This window comes from Streptopelia decaocto (assembly GCF_964273445.1).
Source record: "Streptopelia decaocto genome assembly, chromosome: 2".
NCBI classification, from domain to species: domain Eukaryota; kingdom Metazoa; phylum Chordata; class Aves; order Columbiformes; family Columbidae; genus Streptopelia; species Streptopelia decaocto.
Window position 1 is genome coordinate 17694549 of NC_138655.1, and position 27126 is coordinate 17721674.

The 27126-nt window shown below is 34.5% G+C and overlaps 1 protein-coding gene across 3 annotated transcripts in view; it reads left to right on the forward strand.

The window, feature by feature from the left end:
- The window catches only part of CSMD3 (CUB and Sushi multiple domains 3), a gene marked incomplete at its 5' end in the record, with an annotated part of 631488 nt that overhangs the window by 370103 nt on the left and 234259 nt on the right, over positions 1-27126 (forward strand). For all 3 annotated transcript variants that reach the window (XM_082045128.1, XM_082045129.1, XM_082045130.1), the window contains 4 exons: positions 5032-5170; positions 10213-10400; positions 13928-14116; positions 23745-23861. In XM_082045128.1, coding sequence (XP_081901254.1) covers positions 5032-5170; positions 10213-10400; positions 13928-14116; positions 23745-23861 — 633 coding nt within the window. The remainder of the gene's footprint in view (positions 1-5031; positions 5171-10212; positions 10401-13927; positions 14117-23744; positions 23862-27126) is intronic.

The following is a 27126-nucleotide window of genomic DNA, read 5'->3' on the forward strand; positions in this document are numbered from 1 at the left end:
ATGACCATGAGCCAGCACTGTGCCCTTGTGGCCAGGAAGGCCAATGGCATCCTGGGGTGTATTAGAAGGGGGGTGGTTAGTAGATCGAGAGAGGTCCTCCTTCCCCTCTACTCTGCCCTGGTGAGACCACATCTGGAATATTGTGTCCAGTTCTGGGCCCCTCAGTTCAAGAAGGACAGGGAACTGCTGGAGAGGGTCCAGCGTAGGGCAACGAAGATGATTAAGGGAGTGGAGCACCTCCCTTATGAAGAAAGGCTGAGGGAGCTGGGTCTCTTTAGTTTGGAGAAGAGGAGACTAAGGGGGGACCTTATTAATGTTTATAAATATATAAAGGGTGAGTGCCATGAGGATGGAGCCAGACTCTTCTCAGTGGCAAACAATGATAAGACAAGGGGTAATGGGATCAAGCTGGAACACAAGAGGTTCCACTTAAATTTGAGAAGAAACTTCTTCTCAGTGAGGGTGACAGAGCACTGGAACAGGCTGCCCAGGGAGGTTGTGGAGTCTCCTTCTCTGGAGACGTTCAAAACCCGCCTGGACATGTTCCTGTGCGACCTCACCTAGGTGTTCCTGCTCCAGCAGGGGGATTGGACTAGATGATCTTTTGAGGTCCCTTCCAATCCCAAACATACTGTGATACTGTGATACTGTAATGTAAATCTACACTCTTTTAGTTAAAACCTATTATCTCTTGTCCTGTCACTACAGGCCTTGATAAAGTCACTCTCCATTTTCCATGTAAGCTCATTTTAAATAATGAAAGGTCACCATCAGGTCTCTGCAGAGCTTGGTTTTCTCTAGGCTGAAAAACTCCAACTCTAAGTTTTTCTTCACAGAAGAGATGTTTCAGCTCCAACCCTTTGATCATTTTTGTGGCACTTCTAACCTGTTCTAACAGGTCCATATCCTTCTTGTGGTGGGTACCTGGTAGCTGGATGCAGTACTTCAGGTGAGCTCTCACAAGAGCAGAGCAAAGGGGAAAAATCACCTCCCCTGATCTACTGGCCTTGTTTCTTTTTGCACAGCTCAGGATACAGTTGGATTTCTGGGTTGCAAGCATGCGTTCCCAGGTCATCTCCAGTTTTCCATCCACCAATATCCCCAAGTCCTTCTCTGCAAGACTGGTTTTAATCCACTCATCTTTTATCATCTGCAGGTCTCCTGACATATCTTTGGATATTCACTTTGGAAGTGAATATTGAAGTGTTTTGGTAACAGGACAAAAGGCTTGCTTGTGTTTAGAAATAAATGAGAAGTAGTTGTTTCATTCAGATAGTTACAAAATCCATACACATGTATAACTCACTTTGAGTGCTTTACTAAGATGCTTTAATTTAACAATAAAAGGAAATCTTAAGCAAAAATAAAACTCTTTGTCTACATATAGATTCCTATTATGTAAATAAATATGCATATGTGTTTAGTAAGCCTGGTAAAGAAACAAAGCAAGCTCATCCTTCAGTTTGGAAAATGAAATTCAGGGGAAAATTTCCAGCTTGATTATGTCAACTGTGTATGACCTTTAAGGCTTGAGGAAATCCAGGGACGTCTGGTGAATTTGTTTAGAAAAGTCTCATAAAAATATATACATATAAAAAAAAAATAAATAAAAAGCAACTCTGAAAGATTTTCCTTTAGAAAATGTATTTAGTCCCTGAGGGTTCAGATCCTGAGAAGCTTGTCAAATCTAATTTGGGCTGAAACAAATCCTTAATTAGCAATTAGGCAAAGAAGCTCATAATAACAATAACTCTGTCATGCATTGATAGTTCTATAGGCTAATGTATTTACACCAATATTCATCAGAAAATACAAAGCATTTAAGCATACTTCTATTTGTATTTTCCTAAGTGTCTGTAAGTTACCAGGTGGCCTACTTCATTATTGTGTATGATAAAGCTTATATATTTATACACTCAGGTTTATGTTCTTCTCCAATTATTTGTGCAGATGAACAAATCTCACTCTTGGCACATGCCCATGTAATGTACAAGAGACAATTAAGGTATCCTGGTATCTCTTCATTTAGCCAAAAGGCACCCAATTCTAACACTTGCTATTGCAGTTTGCATCTTAGAAATCTGCACATTGATGCTCTTTAAATCTCAGGACTGTTTAAAAGTTCCGATCTCCAGAATACAGTGCCCTCACTCCAGGAGTGTAATTGATATGTCCCTGGAATTGGAACTGAAGTCAGCTGAAGTCCCCTGAAAACCATGTCTTCAGTGAGATCTAGTGAGATATAAGACCATAGCTCAGTAACCTTCCTAAACCTAAACTGCAGAATCCACTTATCCAGCTAGTTGAATTCTTATTTATATAACACAAGGAAAGTGGCTAGTTCTATCTGAACTTCATCTAGAATAAAGGATATCCAGTGTTTGATGCTGTGTTCTTGAGAAGTCTTTGACAAATAAATATTTATTCTCATCAAGGTTGCATCAGTGCACATCCGTACTACACCATAGTTGTGGAAAAGAGCATGGTGTAAGTGGTTCAGTTTTGTATGATTTAGCACTGTCGACAGAATATGCTAGCTACTTCTTCATGGCTGATATTTTGGAGAAGCAATGAATGTTGTTTCTGCCTGCTTGTGTAAAGCACTGAAATGTATGTATGCCCCATAGAGGGCAAGGAACAGTCCAATCAAAAAAAAAAAAAAAAAAAAAAAAAAAAAAGTGACAGAAAAAATAGTTTTAATGTAAAGTTAGAATTGAATAGCTATTACATTCTGCAGATTTCATTTTCCATAAACCAGTCAGCAATTGCTGAACATAAAGAAATTGTAGGCCACTCATCATTTGAGACTATAGTCACCAGTTTAAAATCATGCTGTACATAATGCTTTTGTCTTTCAAATGCTGCTGTGTTGACCATCATTGAAAATATATTTGTTGTAGGAAAAAAGTAAATAATATATGGTTTACATTTCACAGGTTCTAAATTCTAATCCAGTATGCTATATAAGGCTTTACATGTTTATGCTATTATAGTAGTCTCATGAAAATCAACTCATACTACTATGCTTTCCTTAGCTTTCTTTTTCCTTACAATAGGTTTCAACACCTTATCAGATCCTTATCAACCTTGTGTTTTCTTCAAATAAATATTGATAAGGTCTTTTCATAAGGTCACAAGTAATGCTCACTCACAAAAGTCAGAGCAACTGTGAAAAAGACTTTTTTATAGTATTACTCGTAACTCGCTTTTTTTACTTAATATTCGAGGTAACCCATTTTAGTTAAAATAATAATAATTGGAAAAACAAAACAAACAACAAACAAACTTCCTAAATGTTCCTACTTGTAACAATTTTTACTAAAGTAGCTGGATTCCCTAAAGGACAGCATTTCGCAAGCACTTCAGTGAGTGAAAAAGTTTAGTTTAGAGTCAAGTTTAGAGTCAAATTTTACAAATTATTTTGTCTCAGGGATAAGTAACTGAAGTTAGTTATTTGATATGTAACATTGTAACTCAAGGAAAATACATCTTATTATTCTAGAGTAAAATATATTCAAATACCAGTTGCTTTTCTGTCTTGTCTCCTCTGGACTGTATTTTGTATTAGGCAATATAGGTAGGTTTACTGTATTCAAGTGTATGTATAATAGGCATATAGAAAAATACATAGACATGGTCTTTTGCAGATGCTTAGACTTGTGCTGAAAAATATATATTCAATTTACTGCACTGAATATGCATTGAATTTAAAAGTTATCCTAGATATTTTAAATTGCTGGAAAAACACTTAAGATTTCTTAGCCATTTTAAATATGTTAATAATTCTAGTTATGGAGCTACTGTATTTCTTAGATGTATAGAATTCAAGATAGTTCTGTGAATTAACTTCTCTATTCAGGGAATATCAATCTCCTACTGAAAACAAATAAACAAAAACATTCCAAGCATTCTCATGTTCTTTTCCTCACCCACCCATACCACTGATGATCTCACAAAAGACTGATGAGACAAGTGCTTGACTTTACATGCACACGTTTTAATTTCATGCATGGAATTAAAAACCTGCACAGAATTTTGCCAGACTTAAACCTAAAAAAAATCTGTCCCTCAGCAGTATTGGTTTTACTGTTCTTACTCTTTGCACCTGTGAGATTATACCATCTTTGGGATAGACTACCACTGTCCATAGTCAAAATCAGCAGCAGTCAAATGTGAGTATTACTTCTGAGATTTTCACTTCTGCCCTATGACTTTCTTGACACTAAACAGCTAATGGAAACTTCCTTCTGTCACAGATTTTCTTCAACTATTTTAGAAGAATTCTTATCAAATAAATGTTCTTCATCTTTGTAATACCTACCTGTAATTAATGTGTCATTAAGCCATTGAAAAACTTTAAATATGATTACCAACAGCTTTGGTTTCAGTTATGTCCTAATACAGTTTTCCTAGCTTATATTTATTCACTATCTCTGAGGTTATTTCTAGTTATTTCTAGTATTTTTGGTTGCTGATGTACATATTACAGTGTTTAATACATATTTATTTGCCAAAAGCTTCAAAAGTGTCAACTAATCTCCTACAGATGGTAAGTATGTCTTTTTCATGAATGAGAAATTTGAATTGCCAACATGACAAGAAAAATTCATGTGGTGTGATAGTGGATCCATGTCAAAGCTAGAATATTAATTCACTAGTATCTAGCTTGATATTCACCTGAAACTTTTGCAAGATTTTCAAATCTCTCTGCTCACAAATGAAAGCAGAAGTAAAGGCAATTTATAAACACTGTATTTTGTTGTATGCCCTTTGTTACAGGAAAATAGATTTTGCCTGTAAGAATACAGTATAAAAAGCTTTGTCATGCACTATTGAACAGTTTATTTTATCTTATTGAGGTTTTAATTCAGTTGTCTCTGTCTAATTGTGAGCCCTACAGGAGTCTGTAAGTTTCAAAGCTTTGTTACATCTTCTTGCAACTGAATTTTTAAAATTTGTTTGGTATACATGTCCTATGTTGAAAATGATAATTATTAATTACATATACCATTGTCTTTGTTTCATTTTTAGCTCCATGTGGTGGGCATTTTTCATCTCCCAGTGGAGTAATCCTCTCTCCAGGCTGGCCAGGGTATTATAAAGATTCCCTGAATTGTGAGTGGGTGATAGAAGCTGAACCAGGACACTCTATCAAAATTACATTTGAAAGGTCTTGGCTAATGTTTTTCTTATTTAATATCTTCCAGTTTTTACCCAGAAGAAGTTTATTAGCTCTGTTACAACATTAATTTGCACTATGCCTAAAATCAAGGAATTGTATTGTCAAGTAAGATTTTTGAAAGTACCTTAGTGCCTTCAGAGCATAAACTTTATTTTCAGTGTAATTTCTACTTTGATGCACTGAAAAGCTTTTGAAATCCCTACCCTCTTGCATAAATTTTAGCCTGTCTAGCCCAGTTAAAAATTGTGTCTGTTTTTAAAGATTAGCATGTTTCCTTTGCTCATAACCATATTGTTATGATGAACTGTACTTACAAAATATTATTTTCTCTCAGACCTATGAAATCTTCAACTCTGAAAATCTGAATCAGTTATGAATGCATTTAATTCAGTTTTCATATTTTTATCCATTGTGAATATTTAATTACCAAATCAGCTGATTTGTTTCTGTGAAAAGACTCTGTGTTCTCAGGATGGAGTTCTAATTTCCCCAAATTACTCCAACATTCCATTTTTCCTACATTATTGCCTGTTACTTAAGATCCTTCTTTATTCAAAGGATCGAAATGTGCTGACGATCTTATATTTTTCATGCTAGAAAGACAGGGGCATTTCATTTAGGCTTTTTATGAGAAAGCAAAATAGAAAATATAATTTAAAAAAATGCTTCGTATTTTCAAGGATGTTTTAGATTCTTCTTAATGGTAGATATTCATGAAGTTAGATGATGATCCAGGAAAAAAGGACCTTTGATAATCAAAATTATAGCACACAAATATCATCCAAGTACTTCTTGCTTATTATTTGTGTAAAGTATTTTAACTACTCCTGGTCAACTCAACTTAAAAGAGAAGATATAATTTCACTTTAATACAATTGAAGAGTCATTTTTAGCATGGTATGAAAATTACCACCTTCTCTTAGCAAAATTTCTCATTGTGATGAGATTGTTTAAAACCTTTTTCTAGTACTATAGTTTACACTATAGTAAAGAGTTCACATGACATTATGTACCACCAGAGAACAGGTAATATGGACACTTTGAAGGTATTTCCAAGTCTTAACATCAAATGAAAGCTAGTATTCTAAAATCATTAATGCTGTACATCACCTTAAAATGAAGATTTACCAAATTTTTGCTAATTAAAATAGAAAAGAAAAGTGAATAAATCCCTCTTGTAGAAGTTAATCAAACTCATATTAGTTCAAAATTAAAATAAAATTATTGCTTTTCCTCATCATCTTTCATTGTAAAATGAAAATTTTGGAACTTTCATTAACTCAAGTTTTTGAAAAATAAAAATATAATTTCAAATAACTTATTTTTAATTCAGCATTTCATTTTCAACTTCATATTTGTTGTGGACAGTCATTTCAAATTGAAAAGCCTTTTCCTTTGTATTTGCAAAATTCTATGTCAGCCAGAATTTCACCTGAATTTCATTATATCTGACAGTCTCTTGTGTACACTTTTTGTTTGTAATGCATTAACACCTTGTTATAAAATGGCACAACCTCTATCAGTCTTGTAGGTAAGAGCAATAAGAACAAGATGTGGTGTCTTCAGATCACAGAGAGATCTCCTGTCCTCTTTATAACCTAATCTTATCATGACATTATGACATTTCTTTTTCCATTGCTGCTCTTACTGGACACTCGTAATTTGCTATAAATTGGACTTATATACATATTGCTCAGATGCAGCAAGGTGAATCTAGAGAGCCCCTGCTTACATATAGGTGTTTTTATGCTTATGTCTTTCTGTGCAGGAGTACGTGTAAAAATAAATCTATATGTGTTCACAGAAATGCATTCAAATATGTAATTACATGTTTGGATGTAAATAAAAAGTTATTACATAAAACAAATAATGAAATAAATCTTCAAAGTACACTGGAAGAAATAATTTAGTAGACTACTAATGTTAATTTCCTTAGACTATTATTTTGCACATAACTAAAACTTACATTCAGAGACTTACATTCATCTATAACGTTATTTTTAAAGACTCATTCTGGTTTGAATGTCCTTGCTTTGCTCCTTTTGCTTGCAAATCTTCAGCTGGACTTAGGACAGAAGGTTAGTTTTGTTGAAATATGCACATTTAAAACTACTGCCAAATGTATTTCCCATTTCATTAAAAAGAAACAAACAAACGAATATTTTGTCCAGTTCTTTACATTTCACCTTTGTCCTGAAAAAGAAAGACAAATACTTTTTCTAGCTTTTCTTAGTGCAAACACTAAAACTTCCACAGTATCTTTAGCAGTTCGAAATATTCTTTTTTTCAGTTTCTCAATCAAGGTAAAACATTTATAGTACAATTGTAAGATCTTTGCATCCTTTCTTTTTTGGATTTTCTAAGAGGAAGGGAATAGTTATTAGTAATGCAGATTTCCTCCAGAGTGACATATTAACATTACATAATTTGTCATTTGCTCAGTGGTTTATTTCCTTTTAATCTTCCATCTTCTTCTCTTCCTATGGCTTCTGTCTTATGACATTGCATATGTGTGAGGTACTGCATTCTACAACTGTATGCTAAAGGTTTCCTATGCCATGGAAAGAGATTTACAGACAAAGCTTATAATAATGACTATGAAATTTTGAGGTTTCATAATAACATTTTATATCCTGTTTTATGATTATGCATGTGTGCTCAAAATAGTTTACTCCTTTTGTAGAGGCATAGCTGCGATAGATAAACTGTTGGATTTTTGTTATAAAGCAGTAGCTTTTTAGACTGAATTGAAATGATAGAAGTAAGAAATGTGAGTGCCATTCTTTATTTAATGAATTGTTTATCACAAAGCATAATTATGAGTATTTAAATGTTATGGATGTTAATCAGCAAACTAGTGATTGGAGTACTAGTCACATTTGACTAATGAGCATACAATATGTATATATACTAATGTGAACACTGATATCCTGACACTTCATTGAGTCAATAAGGTGTGTCCTAGAAACTTAGATGCATGCTTAGATGCGAGCTTTATCTCTTTAAATAAGATTAAAAAGTATGTGTCACCTCCTGTGTAAAAGTTTGTTTCACTCCTATCTGCTTGAATAAGGTTTTGTGAGTCCACTATAAGAACAGACCTCACACAGTAACGAAGCCATGCAGGTTAAAGAGTAGTGACTGGTTAAACAGGAAAGAACATCAGTGTGTTCTTACATGAGGACAAAGTATTTTTTATTCAGTTTCCAATAAATCCCTACTGTTTTCTGACAACAGGGAATAACCAGATGATAGGTAAATATATCAGATAAGTTGATCATCAAGAGGAAAAGTATTCAAGAAAAAAAAATGATATTAGTATCACCCTTATAAATTAAATTTAAATTGAATACTTTTCTGAGCCAAATGACCAAGCAAAGGCATTGTACGTAATCCCCTCTTCAAATTTCCTTCAGCTCATTTCACTACAAAACTGTCCTCAGTTCTTTTTCTTGGGTGCTCGTTTGTTTTTTTCATCTCCGGACTTTTCTGACGTTTCTGGTGTTGTATGTACTCTTTGAGCAACAAGTACTTAAGAGAGGATTTCTGTTATGTCTTTGGAGACTCAATTTCATCATGTCTTGTCTGACCTGATAAGTTATTTTGCATTTATGAGGTCAGTGCCTGTCTTAAGTATGTTTTTAATAAAGGAACATAGAAATCAGAGCATGGTTATAGTATTTGTTTCCCAAGATGGCTTCAGTTTTGAATGGATTGGGGTGGGGGGGGGGAGGCGGGTAGGAACAGAAAAATTACTGAAAAAAAACCCAAGTAATTGAAGTAATTGCCTAGTAGATTTTTTAGTGACACATCATTTTTAGCTCACGTGGAAACTAACAAAAAAAGAGAAATTTTCAGTTCTCCTGCTTCTAGGCTTATCCTGCTTCATTTCCAAAGCTCTTTTACTTTATTTCTGTGCTCCTTTCTATGTTATTTAGTAGGAGCAGGACATGGATAAAAGCAAACACATGTTTTGGAGGTTTAATTTGACTTTTCTTCTTTCAACAAACTCTTTTAGATCTATAGGTTCAGACTCATGGGACATAAATACTGAAATACAGATTTTTTCAGTATATTAGCATGAATCATACAGTTCCTTGAATGAATTTCACAAAGCTGAATTAGGTATCTAAGTGAATCAGAGTGAGAATTAGGAATATCTGAAGGGTCCGTATCAGATCCTACTGTTATTTTTTCTTTTTCATTCTTAAAGGCCTTTTCAATAATCCATCAAAGAGTCCATTAAAACAGTATGATTGATATAAGGTCTGTGATAGCAAGAAAGAGAGAAACCACTGTCAAAATATCTAACAGTTGTTTGGGATTGTTGATACCATCTAAAACAAGACAAGCAAGGAGAGAGCTACCAGCACTGTCGTACTCATTCTTTCCTTGACAGAGGCAGCAGACATGCTATCTGTAAACACACATTTTGCTCTGCAATGTTTTCTAAATGGGAATTTTTTTTTTATTTGCCATAACTTCTACCACTACTTTGGACTGAGTCTCAACTGGCACAAGGCCAAAAGTCTCAGAGCAGATTTAAATAATTCTATTCCTGCATACAGCTGATTTTAAGGGTAGATACTGAGAGTGTGATTCTTTGATAATATAAAGTACCTTGATGATATTTGTGCCAAATGGAATGGATATAATAGGAGAATGAATCAAGTCACCCTCTATATAATTCACTTTTTCTTTTTTTTTTTTTTAAGTGCTATGAAATAGTAAACACAAATAATATTAACCTTTGCTAACAGATTATCTGTTTCTGGCTTTAGTTTCCTGCAATACAAACCAGCTCAAGGACTTTATTTCTCATCTTACTATGGCACTAACCTGAAATTTGGTTATTGTATTAATTAAATAGGATAATTAATACTATTATATTGATATTGTAAAATAGGTATATGGAAAAATGATTAAAATTATATGATCAGGAAAAAATATGGCTCACTTTGTATGACTTTACTGACTTGTGTTTTAACTGCTTCTTAAATTGGTGCCTCTGTGTGTTTCCTCAATTGCAGATTTCAGACAGAACTCAATTATGATGTTTTGGAAGTTCATGATGGACCAAATCTATTATCTCCACTTTTGGGATCTTACAATGGCACACAGGTCCCACAATTCCTGTTTAGCAGTAGCAATTTCATATATCTTCTCTTCACAACTGACAACAGTCGTTCTAACAATGGCTTCAAGATTCACTATGAAAGTAAGTAATTCTGAATTGTATGACTTGATTTCCCTTATCTTAGTTATGGATAGGTGCATAGGTATCATCTTTGGTAAATTCCTGTGATTTCTCAAACTGAAAAAGATTTAGTGATGTTAAACTGCAGAAGAGAGAAACAATAATTTCATTTACAATTTAACATCATTTCTGTACTGCTCCAGGTCTTAAGAACCAGAACATCACAACAGGAAAGAAACACCTTTCTTCTGGGTGTCGCTTTTATGTTTTGTTTTGTTTTGTTTTGTTTTAATTATTATTATGCTTCATATAATACATTGGTTTTGTGTGTAAAACTGCATGAGATCAGGAAGATTATTAAAATTTAAGCGAATACCTGAATTACTGTCCTGACTGCTGTACCTGCAGCTCTAACTGAAGGTAATGGCAAATGTAGTTTCCACTAATGAGCTGAAAATCAACCTATGATTCTGGATTTTCAGGAACCCAAAAACCTGCATGTGTGTTCTGACAGAAGTATTCTTTTTTCGTTATTCTAGTCATATAAATTACACTGCTGAAGGGGTCTGTTAGATTACGTACTTTATGAATTCTTAAAATTCGTATAGGTTGGTATATTAGCATGTCATCTATGTTTCATGTTTCTAAGTTTACCTTTTGTTGTAATAAGTCATATTTTCATGTGAAATAATATTTTTGTAATCACTTCTAATTTGTTTACTAAAGGTCATGAGCACATTGTTATCTCTCCATTTCTTTTTTATACTCCTTCTTACTGGAACTACCACCAATCAATTTTGCATTATTTTTGGCCATTTTCACAGATCCTGACCAGTAATTATAAGGATATTAAATATAATATATGTGGAGGTGACTTTGCTGGACAAATTTTAGGATGATTTGAAACAAGTTCTGGCTGTTTATAAAAAAAAAAAAAAAAAACCCAAACCAACCAACTAATTAAACTACAAAAAACCCACCAACCTATTGTTATTCCAAAATTCTTCATGGTCCTAGCCTCCTAGCCTTCACCCACATACTTCCATTTCTATCATCTTCTATACTGTGAAGAAATGATGATTTTGCTAAGTTATTATCCTTTCTGAAGTTTGAAAGCCGCCTATCCTTACAGAAAACTACGCTAATATTGCCAGCAGAGAACACTAAATTCTTAAAATGACTGGCTAAATGAATAATGTTAAATGGTAGAAATTACACTTTGGGAATGTGAACAGCAAAAAAGATAAAAGCCATACTTATTACAAATATCCTTATATCAATCTGCTTTAATTAAAGAAAGTTGGAAAGGAAATCTAAAATTTCACTGCAATTGAACTGTTCAATTTTATTACAAAAATCCCATTTTTTCTAAAATTGATCCCCACCCAACAATTATCTTTACACTGGTGAAGAATGAAAGTTAAATTTATACTATGAGAGAACATTGACAATATACATCCTTACCACTTGTACACACAAAAAAAAAACCCAAACATTTTCATTATTTTTTTTCTGGTTAACAACCTTTGTTTATATACAGACATCTAGTATTAATTTTATTTTTGTTTAATTCTTAGTAGTTCATTGTATTATATCATCCAGCACAACCCAATTCTAGTTACCCTTTTCTGGATGATAATAACAGTGATTAATGTTTCTCTGTTTAGCATTTCGGTCTTCAAATATACTATTGCAAGCTGAAGTCTTTTATATGTTCTTATTTGCTATGTTAATCATTTCTTTGGATGCTGAATTTCTTTCTATCACAGTATCACAGTATGTTTGGTATTGGAAGGGACCTCAAAAGATCATCTAGTCCAATCCCCCTGCTGGAGCAGGAATGCCTACGTGAGGTCGCACAGGAACACGTCCAGGCGGGTTTTGAATGTCTCCAGAGAAGGAGACTCCACAACCTCCCTGGGCAGCCTGTTCCAGTGTTCTGTCACCCTTACTGAGAAGAAGTTTTTTCTCAAATTTAAGTGGAACCTCTTGTGTTCCAGCTTGATCCCATTACCCCTTGTCCTATCATTGTTTGCCACCGAGAAGAACCTGGCTGCATCCTCGTGGCACTCACCCTTTATATATTTATAAGCATTAATAAGGTCACCCCTCAGTCTCCTCTTCTCCAAACTAAAGAGACCCGGCTCCCTCGGCCTTTCTTCATAAGGGAGGTGCTCCACTCCCTTAATCATCTTTGTTGCCCTACGCTGGACCCTCTCCAGCAGTTCCCTGTCCTTCTTGAACTGAGGGGCCTAGAACTGGACACAATATTCCAAATGTGGTCTCACCAGGGCGGAGTAGAGGGAAAGGAGGACCTCTCTCGATCTACTAACCACCCCCCTTCTAATACACCCCAGGATGCCATTGGCGTTCCTGGCCACAAGGGCTCAGTGCTGGCTCATGGTCATCCTGTTGTCCACCAGAACTCCCAGGTCCCTTTCCTCTACACTGCTCTCTAATATGTAATTTCCCAACCTCTACGGGAACCTGGGGTTGTTCCTGCCCAGATGCAGGACTCTACACTTTCCCTTGTTAAATTTCATTAGGTTATTCCCTGCCCAACTCTCCACCTTGTCCAGGTCTCGCTGGATGGCAGCACAGCCTTCTGGCATGTCAGCCACTCCTCCTAGCTTAGTGTCATCAGCAAACTTGCTGATAGTACACTCTATTCTCTCGTCCAAATTGTTAATGAATATATTGAATAATACTGGCCCTAGTACTGACCTCTGAGGCACTCCAGTAGATACTGGCCTCCAACTAGACTCTGCACCATTCTAAGAAAGGATATTTTATGACTTTTGTGTAGGAATAAAAGGAATAACATCCATTTAAAAAAATGCTGAATACTTCTTGTAATTTGCCAATTTCAGTAATATTCCTACAGATTTTTGTTTCTTTGTTTTTTTTTTTTTTTTTTGCTTTTTTGTTTTTGGTTTTTTTTCCCTGATTCTTTTACAATGAAACTAAACTTCTCACTGGGAAATAATCTAAAAGGTTTAATTTTTTAGCATGAATTAAAATTCTTTTTTTCAAGCCATTTTTACTGCTTTCTCTGCTATTATCTTCTGAATATCTCACATACCAAATAAAGTAGGCATGAGAATTATTTATGTAAATAGTTGATCTATGTAAATATTTCAAGGATAAATATCGAATAAAAAATAAAGCATTTTAGCTAGGATAAAAAAGCTTAATCGGGAACAATGAAGGCTGGAAATCAGAAATCTGAGCAATCATCAAGGTTTATCAACATCAGCATCAGGGAAAAAATCACTTAATATTACTGAGATAGGATCAAGCAAAATATCCTGTAAATTATGTGTTGTTTTTCTCTGCAACAATGGCAAGATGCAATTAATTAACCATAGAGTCTTGTAACAGTAACACAGAGAAACACAGTACAAGGATAATTCACTGAACATGTGTGATAACACCCCCACTCACAGCACAGTGAGTTACTTAAATTAATTTTTAAAACTCGGTTGGTTGTTTAATTATTTTCCTTGTTGTTTCTTTGTTTTGTTTTGTTTTGTTTTGTTTTAATCTAGGTGTTACTGTTAATACTTACTCTTGCTTGGATCCTGGCATACCAGTGCATGGACGTCGTTATGGACATGACTTCTCTATAGGTTCCACAGTCTCATTTAGTTGTGATCCAGGTTATAGGCTGAGTCATGAGGAGCCTTTGCTATGTGAAAAAAATCACTGGTGGAGTCACCCACTCCCAACTTGTGATGGTAAGATGAATGGATGAAATACAGAATACCTTAAAATATACACATTTTGCCAAACTATTATTAGTCAAAATGACCTAAATATTGGGGAAAAAAAAGAGTAGTCCGAGGACATAAATACTATATACTTCTGTATGATGAGATATTTAGTGATAAAAGTAGAGAATAATATATAATTATTTAGATCAGCAGGTTTTGAAGATAAAGTTATCTGAACATATGTTAGTGTGAGCTGATTGCCAAATAGCTCTAGGTATGCAAGATTAATGTATTATGTATCTGCTTGTAAAGTACTTATTAAGAACTACAAATATCTGTGTTTGGTTATCCATCTACAGACACAGGAGTGCTGACATACAAAACATGAGATGTGGTTTATTTATACATGACTCATAAATCTGCATTTTTTCCTGTTTCATGCTGATTACTGTGTTCCTAGATTGTTAACAGAACTCGACAGCCCTCAGTCACTGTAGGAATTGATTAGAGCCATATTACACATGATGACTGTTAAACCAGACAAAAATGGTATCGAGTAACATGTCATACAGTTTTGCGGTTGCCAACATGTCATTAAAAAATCTGCTTGAAAAATTATCTCATCGTTTCAGTCATCTCTTGTTATCTGAATTGTTAATTTTAATCAGTTTTCCCAGTTAGGGGGATTTCAATTATAGTTAATATTAAGAAAATAATTTGCAATGTTTATTAAGGTGTGTACTTGAGCTGATTTCCTCTGAAAATATGTTTTTTCCTTTGAGCATGACATATGCTTTTCTGATGATAAAAAAAATTGTACATGATAGTATATTTTCTAGAATAGTTCTTAGTGTCTTAGGACACTCAATTAGAAAGAAAAAGCTGAATTGGAATGAAAACTAATGAAAAAGCTCACTGAATCATGTTTGATTTGCCATATGAAAATATATTCATTTTCACTGGATTTCTTTTTTAAAAAAAGTAGGAGGGGTTTTCTTGGACTTCAGCTTATTTAGTTAGGAAATGCTTTGGGTTTATGTTTTTCATACTTCAGTGGGTTGAACATGCCAATATACGATGATACTCAAAATTTGTGGTGGTAGAAATGGGTGTGGATAATCACTTTCCTGAAAATGGCACTCTGTAGTTCAGCAAACCTGTTTCCTAATGGATTCTGCTTTTCAGTCAGGTACTTGGAATGAAGAATCACAGGGTTCCCACAGCTCACAGTCTAACATATGATGTGTTTTCTTACAGTGGTAGGCACTAGATGCTGAACTACCTAAAACAAACAGTATTCACACACTCCCTATGAATACAATGCTCTGCTGTGAAATAAACTTATATATTGTGATAAATATCTTCCTCATGATGCTGAACTAGCATGCAATTCATTAAGTAAATACGATCTTTCTTTTTTTTTTTTTTTTTTCCAGAGCACATTGCTAAATAGCAATTGTCCATTGAATAAATATGCTCTGAAGGCAGGATTAAGTACATTTATTCTAGTAAATTTAATCAATTCATGGTTGAACTAATTTTAATTTCATTGCTGAATTTATTCTCTGGTGGAATGTTTTTAAACAGGATCCAGAGTCCTTGAACCTCCAGGGAAAAAAAGCCATTTGCTAACTGGGCTGTTCTTTCCATAAACTACGAGGACGGGTTTGTATTAATCATGCCACCAATAAACCTGTTGATCACTGTTCCCACTCTTTCAATATATTACTCTGACAGTTTTGGAGGATTAGAGTCCTTTCTTGATTGTTCTTTTTGCTAATTGCATCTCTTTTTTTTACAAATGCACCATGCAGTGACATGCAGACAGACCACAATGATTGTGCAGACATTATGACAACTCATGAGTGTTTTGGAGGAGGAAAACAGTGTAGAAAAGTAAAATAAATAGATTCCTTAGGACCAGTTCTTCCTCCAAGTCGAAGATGGTGTTGACTGCAATTCTGTTCTTTGAAGGAGTGTAAACTAATTTTTTCACGAGGTGTTTGGATGTTACACAGATAAACATCTCAAAAAGCTTATCAGGGAAGTCACACTTCATTATCTGCAGAAGCATTTAGACAATAGTGAGAATGTTGGTTTAAAAAATGAACAAACTTTCCTTCTCTAAAGCTTGGCCTGAGTTCTTATGGCAGGCTGTATAATTCATTCATATTTGAATAACTGGTAAGCATGAAGGATTTATTAGGTAATTTCTTCAGTTTTGATTTTTATATGTATCTTTATAGGTAAGGTGTGCACACTATTCCGCAGTGCACATATGTATCCTCTGTGTGTGTATACATACATATGCAAACAGTTTTATGTATACGAAAGTATGGCAAAGCATTTCCGAAACAGAAAAAAAAAGAAAAAAGAAGAGCTTTCTGACTTTTGAGGATAGTAGAATCTATTTCTATGCTTTAAAGAGAAATATTTAAGTAAAATATTTTCAGAATCATACAACAATAACAGCTGAAAGAAACCTCAGAATGCCATCTAGTCGAAACCCATACCCCAAAAAGTAAGTCCAATCTGAATATTAGATCAGGTTGCTGAGGATCCTACAGAACTGAGTTTTATCTCCAAGGGGCTAGGTTTAATTTCTTCTATGGGCAACTTGTGACATTGTTTGACCACAACATAGTTATTCTTAATATCTGCTGAGAAGCTCCCATCCTCCACTTACACCCATTACCTTTCATCTTTTCACTGTGGTGAAAGCTACATGAATTTTTACAGTATTTGAATTCCTTAACAGTTTTCAAGACAGCAAATCAGCTATGTTAAAATAAGTTATACAATCATAAAGTTAAGGCTTCTTCAAAGAATGAAGAGTAAAACCTTTGATCTTTATCAAACCATCAGTCTCTTTTCAGTAAACGAATTAGTCTGTTGGCTGTTATGAAGAAACTGTTAAAAATACTTCAGTGTTTTTAAGCATGACCAATTTCTGGATCAGTCTCTGCAAAATACTTTATTTCCTTTCAGAAGGGGAGGCACTGATCAAGGCCTAGGCTTTCAATTATTTTTTTTTTTTTTCTTTCTTTGGTCCATGGATAAACAGCTTTCTTATCCACACAGAGCAGAGAAAAAACAATGAATGTTGTTGTGTACATTTATTTATTTTGAAATAGTTGATCTGAAGATGTGTTTTGGTCTATATGCTATAAACATGGGACACATTACCTAGGAAAAAAAAACATACAAATAAACAATAACCATTCTTTTCAAATGAGAATATATACAAGCCTTTAGCAAACAGTCATACTTAGGAGAGAGAAAATAGATGGTTTGAGCTTTGCTTAGAAAATATTGCTTGTATTACATTTACACCATTTCTATTTAACATCTACATATGACTTGCTGGGTGCCTATGTGTATGGACATCCCTGAATTTCTTGACTGTAATCTCCTCCCAATGCTTAACAAAGAAGACAAAATTCTGTCTTATCATGTCCTTTCTGTATGAATATTATAATATAATTTTGCGTTAAAGCTTTGAATATATGTGGCAAATCCTATTCTACCCAATATATGAAGTATTATATTAATGCAATTAAAAATGACAGGAAAATGAATGTAAAAGTTAGATCCCTAATCATCATAACATGAAATCAAATGCTAATACATAAAACTTCTTATTCATTATTTGAATGAATAATAAATATTTACATTCCATTCGAACTCCATGTACTTTAGAAAAGTAATAGCAAGAAAAATATTCAAGCAAGATGAAAAACCTTTAATGTTTATGTTGAAACGACCTAGATGTCCAAATGAATTAGCAAATATAACTTGTTCACTACCACAAGGAACATATCCAGGAAATATGGCAGAGACGTTATGTCGTTTCTGTTAAGACATTTCTAAACTAAACCCAATACTTTTTATTAAAATACAACTGTTAATAAACTTGCTGCAAATATTCAGTGTGGTAGATGCCATAATTGGAAAAGAATAGCATGTCTTGATCTGTTTCAGATTTAGATAAGAAGGTGAAAATAGAACATTTTAGGTTTTGACTGATCTAGCCTACACTAGTTTCTATTAGATTAATCTCTTCTGTGATGTAACTCAAGCCCAAGGTTTCTTTCCAGAAGCTGATTGTAATTATTTGATGTTCGTATTGTTATTTACTTTTTACTACTTGACTGAATCCCATTTTAAGACACATAAGATATTCCGTAATTAGGGGGGAGAGATGTTGAAAATCCTTGATCTATGAAGAACAGTGTGTAAGATTCAAATTCTAATTTGCTGTTTCAATAATTTTTAAACTATATTTATAGTTCCCTGTTTTTATCGAATTACACAATAAATGAAAATATCCTTATGTTTAGATTTATATATGGACAAACACGTCTATGTATAAATGGGCTTATCTTCACTGTGTCATTCTTTCTAAACTAGCATATGTTATTAGTCTTTCCCTGTGATTCTTTAAACCATTTGTAAAACTAATCATTATTACTAATCAATTGTAAATGTGTAGTTTCTCTTCCCATCACCTTTGAAAACAAATATTTTACAATTGTTTATACTTGCAGCCAGCTGACCTTACAAAAAAAAAAAAAAAAAGGTGGGGTTTTGTTTTGTTTTGTTTTGTTTTTTGTTTTCATGAAGGTTTCTGTTGGTCTTGTGTGTATTTTCTTTTTTTTTTTTTTTTTTTTTTTTTTTTTTTGAGAAAAATGAGATACATCATTGCATAATAGTTTCTGAGTTGTGGTTAATGGCCCATGGCTAGCGTCTTGAAAAATACTTATATCTCAAAAATTGTAGGTGATATAATTTGAAAATAAGGAAAATGTTGTTAATTTCCCACATATTAAGGTCTTCAGGCAGGCTAAAAAGGGACAATAATATGGCTTATTTTAATTGCATTGCTAGTGAGCACCACATGTAGAAATATTGCAGTACTAAAATAACAAATGCATTCTCTTGATAGTTTTCCATCCTTCTTGGATATGGTGACCCCCTTCTTCTCACATCCAGTTTTCTTGATAACTTCATCTTGTTGCTATATCCTTCATAACTTTGAGAATGACTTGTGTTACATCAAAATAAATTAGTTTTAAATAAGTAGTAAACCTTATTTGAAGACCTTGGATGACAAAGAACGTAATTAGTGGCTGTTTAGTTTTATTTCATGGTATAAAAACCAAAATGTAAGAGGCTTTTCTGTGAACGAGTGTTAAGCTAGCTATATAGGCTGGCCTCTGTAGGAAGACATTATACAGACTGACTTCTGCAGTGAAATATAAATATGTTAAAAATAGAACAGAGGACATGAAAAAAATGAAAATAATCTAAGAACAAAAATGTCACCTTCCTTGCTTATTAGCTGCTGCCACAATCTAACGTGAAGTGTCCCAGTGACATTTGTGTAGCACAACTGCTGTGACAAGAAAGACAGGTAGGTACTTGCAATTGGTAATGCAGTGGTCATAAAGATGGAAAATGTATCTAACAGTAGTAGATTAAGAAAACCTGTCTCATTTAACGGAATCAAAGTGAGAGATACTAATGTGCTTTGCAAGCCTTCCAAAGTGACTCTCCAAGAGGGTAAATAACCTAATGACAGTTTTGCAGTAGAAAAATGGGTGAAGGTGGACCATGAATACATTTAGGCTACAAATTATGAGACTGTTTCTAGTACTGGAAGATGTATTTTCTATAATAGTTTTATAGTACCATGAAATATGGCCTGAAATGGAACTCAGTAATTTTATGAATGACACAAGTAAAGTGCTTTCTTTACAACTATTCATGTATTTCAGGGTAAAGCATGGCCTGCGTGTCTCCCACTGAGACACTTATGAATAGCCTAAGTAAACGTTCTAAAATTGTTTGGGCCAAAAATATTTTCAAACTATATAGGGCTATTTTCTAAGATAGTGTTGCTTATTGTCCTCTTCGTTATGACTGGTCATGTTGCTGAGCAAAATGAATACAGTTGTGATCATTCACAACAAAAGAAAGTGTAAGTAATCAACCCAACACTGTAAGAATTCATTTTGGCTAAACAACTGGTTTAGCCACTGAACTACACTATTAAATTTTGATCTTCATTCACGGCTATTCAAAACTTGCTTCTTAAGCTGTCACATCATTTTTGATCACTGTAGTGATGTAGGGACACTTTGTACTATACATCCTGGCACCTATCTGTATTTCATACAGTCGCTTCTATATTTCTTCTCTTTATTTTTTCTTATTTTGTTTCTCACTATTCTGAAAACATAGTAATGGAGAGAAAAATAAATTAGGCATGTCTGTGATTCTGTCTTGATTCATCTTCTCTGCTTGCATAACAAATTATCAATTTGTGTGTTAGCAACATGTTATTCCATTTTCCACATTAGAACACCAAACTAATGCTTCATTTATCTACTTATCTATTCACTCTACTTTTAGCCTGTCCTAGCTTCTATCTCTGTAAATCAGATGTGAATGTGAATGTGAAAGAATAGTTCCTTGTAAAATCTGGAAAAATGTGTGGATTTTATCTTTTGCTGTGTTTATTTTCATATCACAGAATCACAGAATGTTTGGGGTTGGAAGGGACCTCCGGAGATGATTTAATCCAACCCATCTGCTAAAGCAGGTTCACCTAGAGTAGATCACACAGGAATGTGTCCAGACGGGTTTTGAATGTCTGCAGAGGAGGAGATTCCACAATCTCTATGGGCAGCCTGTTCCAGTGCTCTGGTGCCCTCAAAGTAAAGAAGTTTCTCATCATATTCAGATGGAACCTCCTATGCTTCAACCTGTGCCTGTTGCCCCTCATTCTATTACTGGGTACCACTGAAAGCAATTTGGCCCCATCCTCTTGACATCCACCCTTGGGATATTTATAAACATGATAAGATCCCCTCTCAGCCTTCTCCAGGCTGAACAGACTCAGCTCTCTCAGCCTTTCCTCATAAGAAAGATGTCCCAGACCCCTAGTCATCTTTATAGCTCTCGTTTTTGTTTTCTGTTTTCCTTTGCACTCTGAAAAACTATCAGATACTAGGAGTGATATTATATGCTTAGGCTGTTTGCCATCTTATCAGGACCAGAGCACATTTTATATTTCAGATCTGTCAACTTGGCTTTGTTTTGTAAAATACTCGTCCCTTGATGCCTTTTGTTTGCCATCTGCTAGCCTTCACAGACTTACATTGAGTGCCTGATGGTGTGCCAGAGACGTTTTGTCACCATTGGGGTGCCTGAAAGGTTTTCCAAACACCCACTGTAAAATACATTATTTGTTTGTGATGTTTCCCATGATTATAAAAACTAATTGCATTTTCTTATTTAATAGGGCTGACCTAGGGTATGGACAAAGTAGGTAGAATCAGAAGCTCAAATAATGTGCTGCCGTGCCCCTGACACTGTTTTACTAATATCTAAATATAACCAGATCTGGTCATAAGTGGACAGTGCTTACCTTCATTATCTCTTCATCAGAGAAGTGAGGAGGAAAATTAGTATGCTGGGAGGTTATTCCCCTGTGGTAACAATTATGAGATTAGGCAGTTGTGGTCCTAGAACGTTCTATTTCAGCATAAGGTACTGGATCTGCAAATTTCCAGCTTACAACTAGGCCAAAAGGCTAGAAATAGGACAAAAGATTTCATTTCTGCTTTATAAGAAAACTCTAATTAAATGTATATTTATTTTTATTCATGCCCTAAAGATAATGGTGGCATGGAATGCAAGTAACCTCTCTATGAAAAAATATTGACCTTTATGAAAACATTCCACAGTGTTAGTAAAATGTCTGAAAAATGCATGTATTTCCTTGTGACAAACATCTGCTTAGGTAGAGGGTAAAACAGAAGGTAAATTAAGGATATTCTTTCCGTACACTGTATGGCTGGTACTCAAGTTAGTTTTGAATGTACTTCTACAAGCAGAAATAATGCCCAGTCAATGTATTTATTCTCAAATAAATAGCATTAATAGCAAAAGAAAATAAGGGTATAACTTTCATGATTTACCCCATCAATGTGTGGTAGAAATTGTCATAAATAGAAAAAATAGCAAGATATAGTAGAATAAATTGCATGATGTAACACATTACACCACCTTTCTCTTGAGGAAGTATGAAGATGTTGTTTGAACACTGTTCAGATATTGGAAGGCCAAATTTCTCCCACTGTTACCATCCATGTTGTTGAGTGCTACATTGGTAGCTGCTGCTGAGATTATATGAGGAGTAGGAGCCAGTTAAACCAGCTAGTGCAGACGAGGCAGCCTCTCTCAGGAAGAGATGTTTCTTCTCCAGCCTGTGACAGGCTCCTTCCCTTACCCTCAGTCCTGTGGCAGCAACTGGGAAGCACAGGCATGAGCAGCAGGTGAGAATCAGCTTAGACAAGGCAAAGAGGGGTTGATAGTTGTATCGATTGGAATTGCAGACAAGTAACTGCCATTTACTTATCTTTCAAAGTTCCTTTTAACAGCTTTAGCGTTGGCTGAAGAGAAAACCTTATTGTTAAAAATGGGAGTGCTGAATACTGGCTTAGGTTAAGGTCTGGGCTCAGAGAAGGTACAGTTGATACCTGTAACAATTCTGAAAGGACACTGGTTGAAAGTTTGACTACTGAAGGCTGAAAAGGGAGAGTTTGTGTTGATTTGGAAGAGCTGCTCATATTAAGAACTGCAATTAGCATTCCTAGAACAGTAAATATTAGTTGACTGAAGTCTGGTGGCAATAATATAGTTTACTGGGTTTTTATGTATTCTGGAACATTGCTACAAAATAATTTTAATAATGTGTATAATTAGGCTAAGAAAAAGAAAAGAAATAGGTGGTTTTAATCTTGAAGAAAAAAAAAGTAGAAATACTAATTTCTTTTATAATGTCCTTCTGAAATAATCTATATTCAGAGAAGTATCATGTAATAACTTTGCTTGGTAGTGAGTTTTAATCACTGTTTTTGATAAAAAGATAATTCTAAGGAATAAGAGCCTCTTCACCACTAAAAATTACTCAATTAGATTAGTACTTCAAAAGCTCTGGAATGAAAAATTCAGCATTAAAATGTAACAGTGAAATATGAAGATATTTATGCCAGTGTTGTAAGATTTTATTTTTGTATTTTGTATTAATTCAAGCGCTGATTTAATTTTTATATTGCTCAATTACTGATTACTTTTACAAAGTCACTATTGATACTGTAGAAAGACTTGTTCTCATATTGTTAATTGTCATTATCATTTACGTTAAAGATACAGATGCATATGCAATAATTAGATACAACAAAGGATGTCATGCTTCCCTGCAATAATATTTTCAGTCAGTAATTCTTCAATAGCAACATCTACTCTGTAGCATTTTAACTTTCCAGCCTTAGCTTGTGGACACATCTATATTGTTTGAATCCATATCTTTGTCTACCTTCATCTTCCTGCTGAACTTGTGATTTTCACAGAGTCTCAATAAAATATGAAAAAACAGCTAGGGATTAATACCTATAGAAATGTTAATTATTCATTGATTATTTTATTATTGTGTAAAAATGGGCTGTAGTTATATGTGGAATTGCTGACCAGCAATTTTTAAATAATTTTAAAGCCAGAAGGTGTTTTAATATTTTCATATATTTTCTCTCATCTGTAAGTTCTATATTAATTATTTTATTATTATTATATTTGTTATTTCTAGCTTTATGTGGTGGAGATGTTAGAGGACCTAGTGGAACAATTTTGTCCCCTGGTTATCCTGATCTGTATCCAAATTCTTTGAATTGTACGTGGACTGTGGATGTTACCCATGGAAAAGGTAAATAAATCCTCGTCTCTTTTTCTGCCTATTTTTATCGTATATAAGTCCAGTATTCTCTGCTACAGGTGTAGGTCTATGTTTGGAGATATGGAGTAGGAATTGTATTTCTGATGTTTGTTTTTGTTTATTTTTATTGTAGTAATTCCTGGGATTCCAGGTGTGAACTAGGTCTTAATGCTTTTTACACAACAGGAAGTCCCTAAAAGTTTATAGTCCAAGTAACGGTTGTATGCACATTAATTTGTTCCGATTAAAAGAGGATGAATGCTTTTTCTGTGTTGAGGAGGAAATGCCTTATCTTAGACAGAGATTAGCTAGAAGAAGTCATTGATATTTAGCCTGGGTATCAACAGAAGAATCTGAAGCGAAGACTTAAATGAAGATTTTATTTATATTATAGCATAAAAAAGGAATTCATGTAATGAGAGAAGAGTTGTTTAAAAGGTTACTCATTGTGCTAAATTTTACATTATGACTAGCTGTTGACAAGTAAATATCTGACAAAAAAATCCTATTATTTTGAAGAAAAGAAACTGTTTCAGCTTACTGAGACACATTTTCAGAGTGGCAGCATATAAATGGCAGTTTAATATATATTTATGGATTGAATAAATAATATAATTTAGAAATAAATGTAGAGGGAAAAATAATAAATAATGGAACTCAATAAGAGACAAGTTCAGTTCTGAATTTCATCATTTTTCTCTTTGAGGGCATGAAAATCATTACAAAGTATACTGTTGATGTATTCCTTTATTAATGATCTATTGATAACATAAAAATAAGACTTCCCTAACAGAGAATTATGCTAATCTGTGATCCTCATGTTCTACTTTGTACAAATAGTGTGATAGTTCTTCATCTAGATGTTAAATCGCTCCAACTGGATGTCTCATTTAAAGCTCCTTAAAGTGTTAAAGTGGCAAAGTGTGTCTCTCAAAATTATTCCTCCAGCTATTCCACAACCTCCTCTTACTACCAAATAATGCCACTGTGTCAATATAATTTGCTTGTAAGTGTCCACTGTGAAAAAGCATTCTGAAATTTCTGAGGCTACATACAAATGCTACATTTGCCCTTGTTATCTCTAGGTATTGATACATTGGTTTTAGAGTTGCAGGAAAATAAGGTACAGTGGATCTTTTGCAAAGGAGAAAAGATGTGGGAAGAATATAACTGTTCTTCTTGGTAAGCAAGAAACTGTAAGAAAACAGCCCTGTAGTAATTTATTTAGAAGCCTATCTGAAAAGTCACTGGAAAACCAACCCAAGCTTTGCAATGTGGTCATTGAAAAGAAGATGCAGAGATGGATAAGGGTTTACCTTCAATGGAGTAACATGTGACTGAAAAATATGTAAATTCTACAGTAAACATAAAACCAAATTAAGCCATATTTTTCAGGATTTGTGAATGATATTTTATTAACACTTTCTTAAATAAAAAATGAGATTGTGGAAGAAAGGGGTTTTTTTTGTTTGTTTGTTTGAAAATTACACAGCAGTTTTGAGATTTATCTTTTTTTCCTTATACCCTCAGCTAGAGAAATACTTACAGTTTGGGATAAATAAGAGCTGAAATTCTCAATGCGGTTAAATTTTATGTGAGAGTATTGAAAAAAAAACCACCAAATATGATGAGAATCCTGAGAAAACAAATATACAGAAATAATCTGTAGAGCTAAATAGACTAATAGGATAAACATACCTATTTACAAGCATGTATGCTCAGATACATATGGACTAGAATGTTTGTTGCAATAAGTTTCATGTTATCTTATGGAAATGTTATTAAGGAAAAAAATATTAAATATGAATGCTATGTGGTAATTTGTCTTGAGCATTTTGATTCATGCTGCTCGAAGATCTGCTGGAATCAATTAAAGACTGAGGAGTTGTTGTAGTTGGAAATATTGTGTGAATTTTTCATATTTTGTTCTTGTTGGCAAAAAGATATTAATAATTTAAGCTCATGTAGTACTGCATGAGAAAGGTAGCCACTTCTGTATTTAATCGGCAAATGTATATATCTTCAGGATATTAATCATCTCACCCTAAAAAAGTATCTGAAGTGGATGGACTGACTGATCCTCTGGAAGTGCCTAATTATCTCTATCATCTTATGTCCAGGGGGCTTATATAGTCCCCAGATGAATTGGCCATGAGGACACTAAGTTTTATATAAGTTAGCATTTGGCAAAAATCAATCTTATATACATAAATGGGTTATTCCATAGTGAAGGAGAAAAACTCTGTTCCAGAAGTCAGTTTCATGTCTAATACAATACCGACTTAAGAATGTCAAGGAGTACCTTCTATTGGCCATTAACTGGTGATATGTTTTTTAAAAAAATAATTAATTAATTTTTCCTTTTGCCACTTTTTTTTTTTTTTTTTGACAAATTTTGGTAGTTTAAGATCAGACTGACAAGAAAATCTATATAACTTGTAGCTCCAGAATGCTGTGGGGTACTCTTTTAAACACACAGTATCACAGTATGTTTGGGATTGGAAGGGACCTCAAAAGATCATCTAGTCCAATCCCCCTGCTGGAGCAGGAATGCCTAGGTGAGGTCACACAGGAACATGTCCAGGCGGGTTTTGAATGTCTCCAGCGAAGGAGACTCCACAACCCCTCTGGGCAGCCTGTTCCAGTGTCTGTCACCCTCACTGAGAAGAAGTTTCTTCTCAAATTTAAGTGGAACCTCTTGTGTTCCAGCTTGATCCCATTACCCCTTGTCCTATCATTGTTTGCCACCGCGAAGAGCCTGGCTCCATCCTCGTGGCACTCACCCTTTATATATTTATAAAGATTAAAAAGGTCACCCCTCAGTCTCCTCTTCTCCAAACTAAAGAGACCCAGCTCCCTCAGCCTTTCTTCATAAGGGAGATGCTCCACTCCCTTAATCATCTTTGTTGCCCTGCGCTGGACCCTCTCCAGCAGTTCCCTGTCCTTCTGGAACTGAGGGGCCCAGAACTGGACACAATATTCTAGATGTGGTCTCACCAGGGCGGAGTAGAAGGAAAGGAGGACCTCTCTCGATCTACTAACCAACCCCTTCTAATACACCCCAGGATGCCATTGGCCTTCCTGGCCACAAGGGCACAGTGCTGGCTCACGGTCATCCTGTTGTCCACCAGGACCCCCAGGTCCCTTTCCCCTACACTGCTCTCTAATATGTAATCTCCCAACCTCTACTGGAACGTGGGGTTGTTCCTGCCCAGATGCAGGACTCTACACTTTCCCTTGTTAAATTTCATTAGGT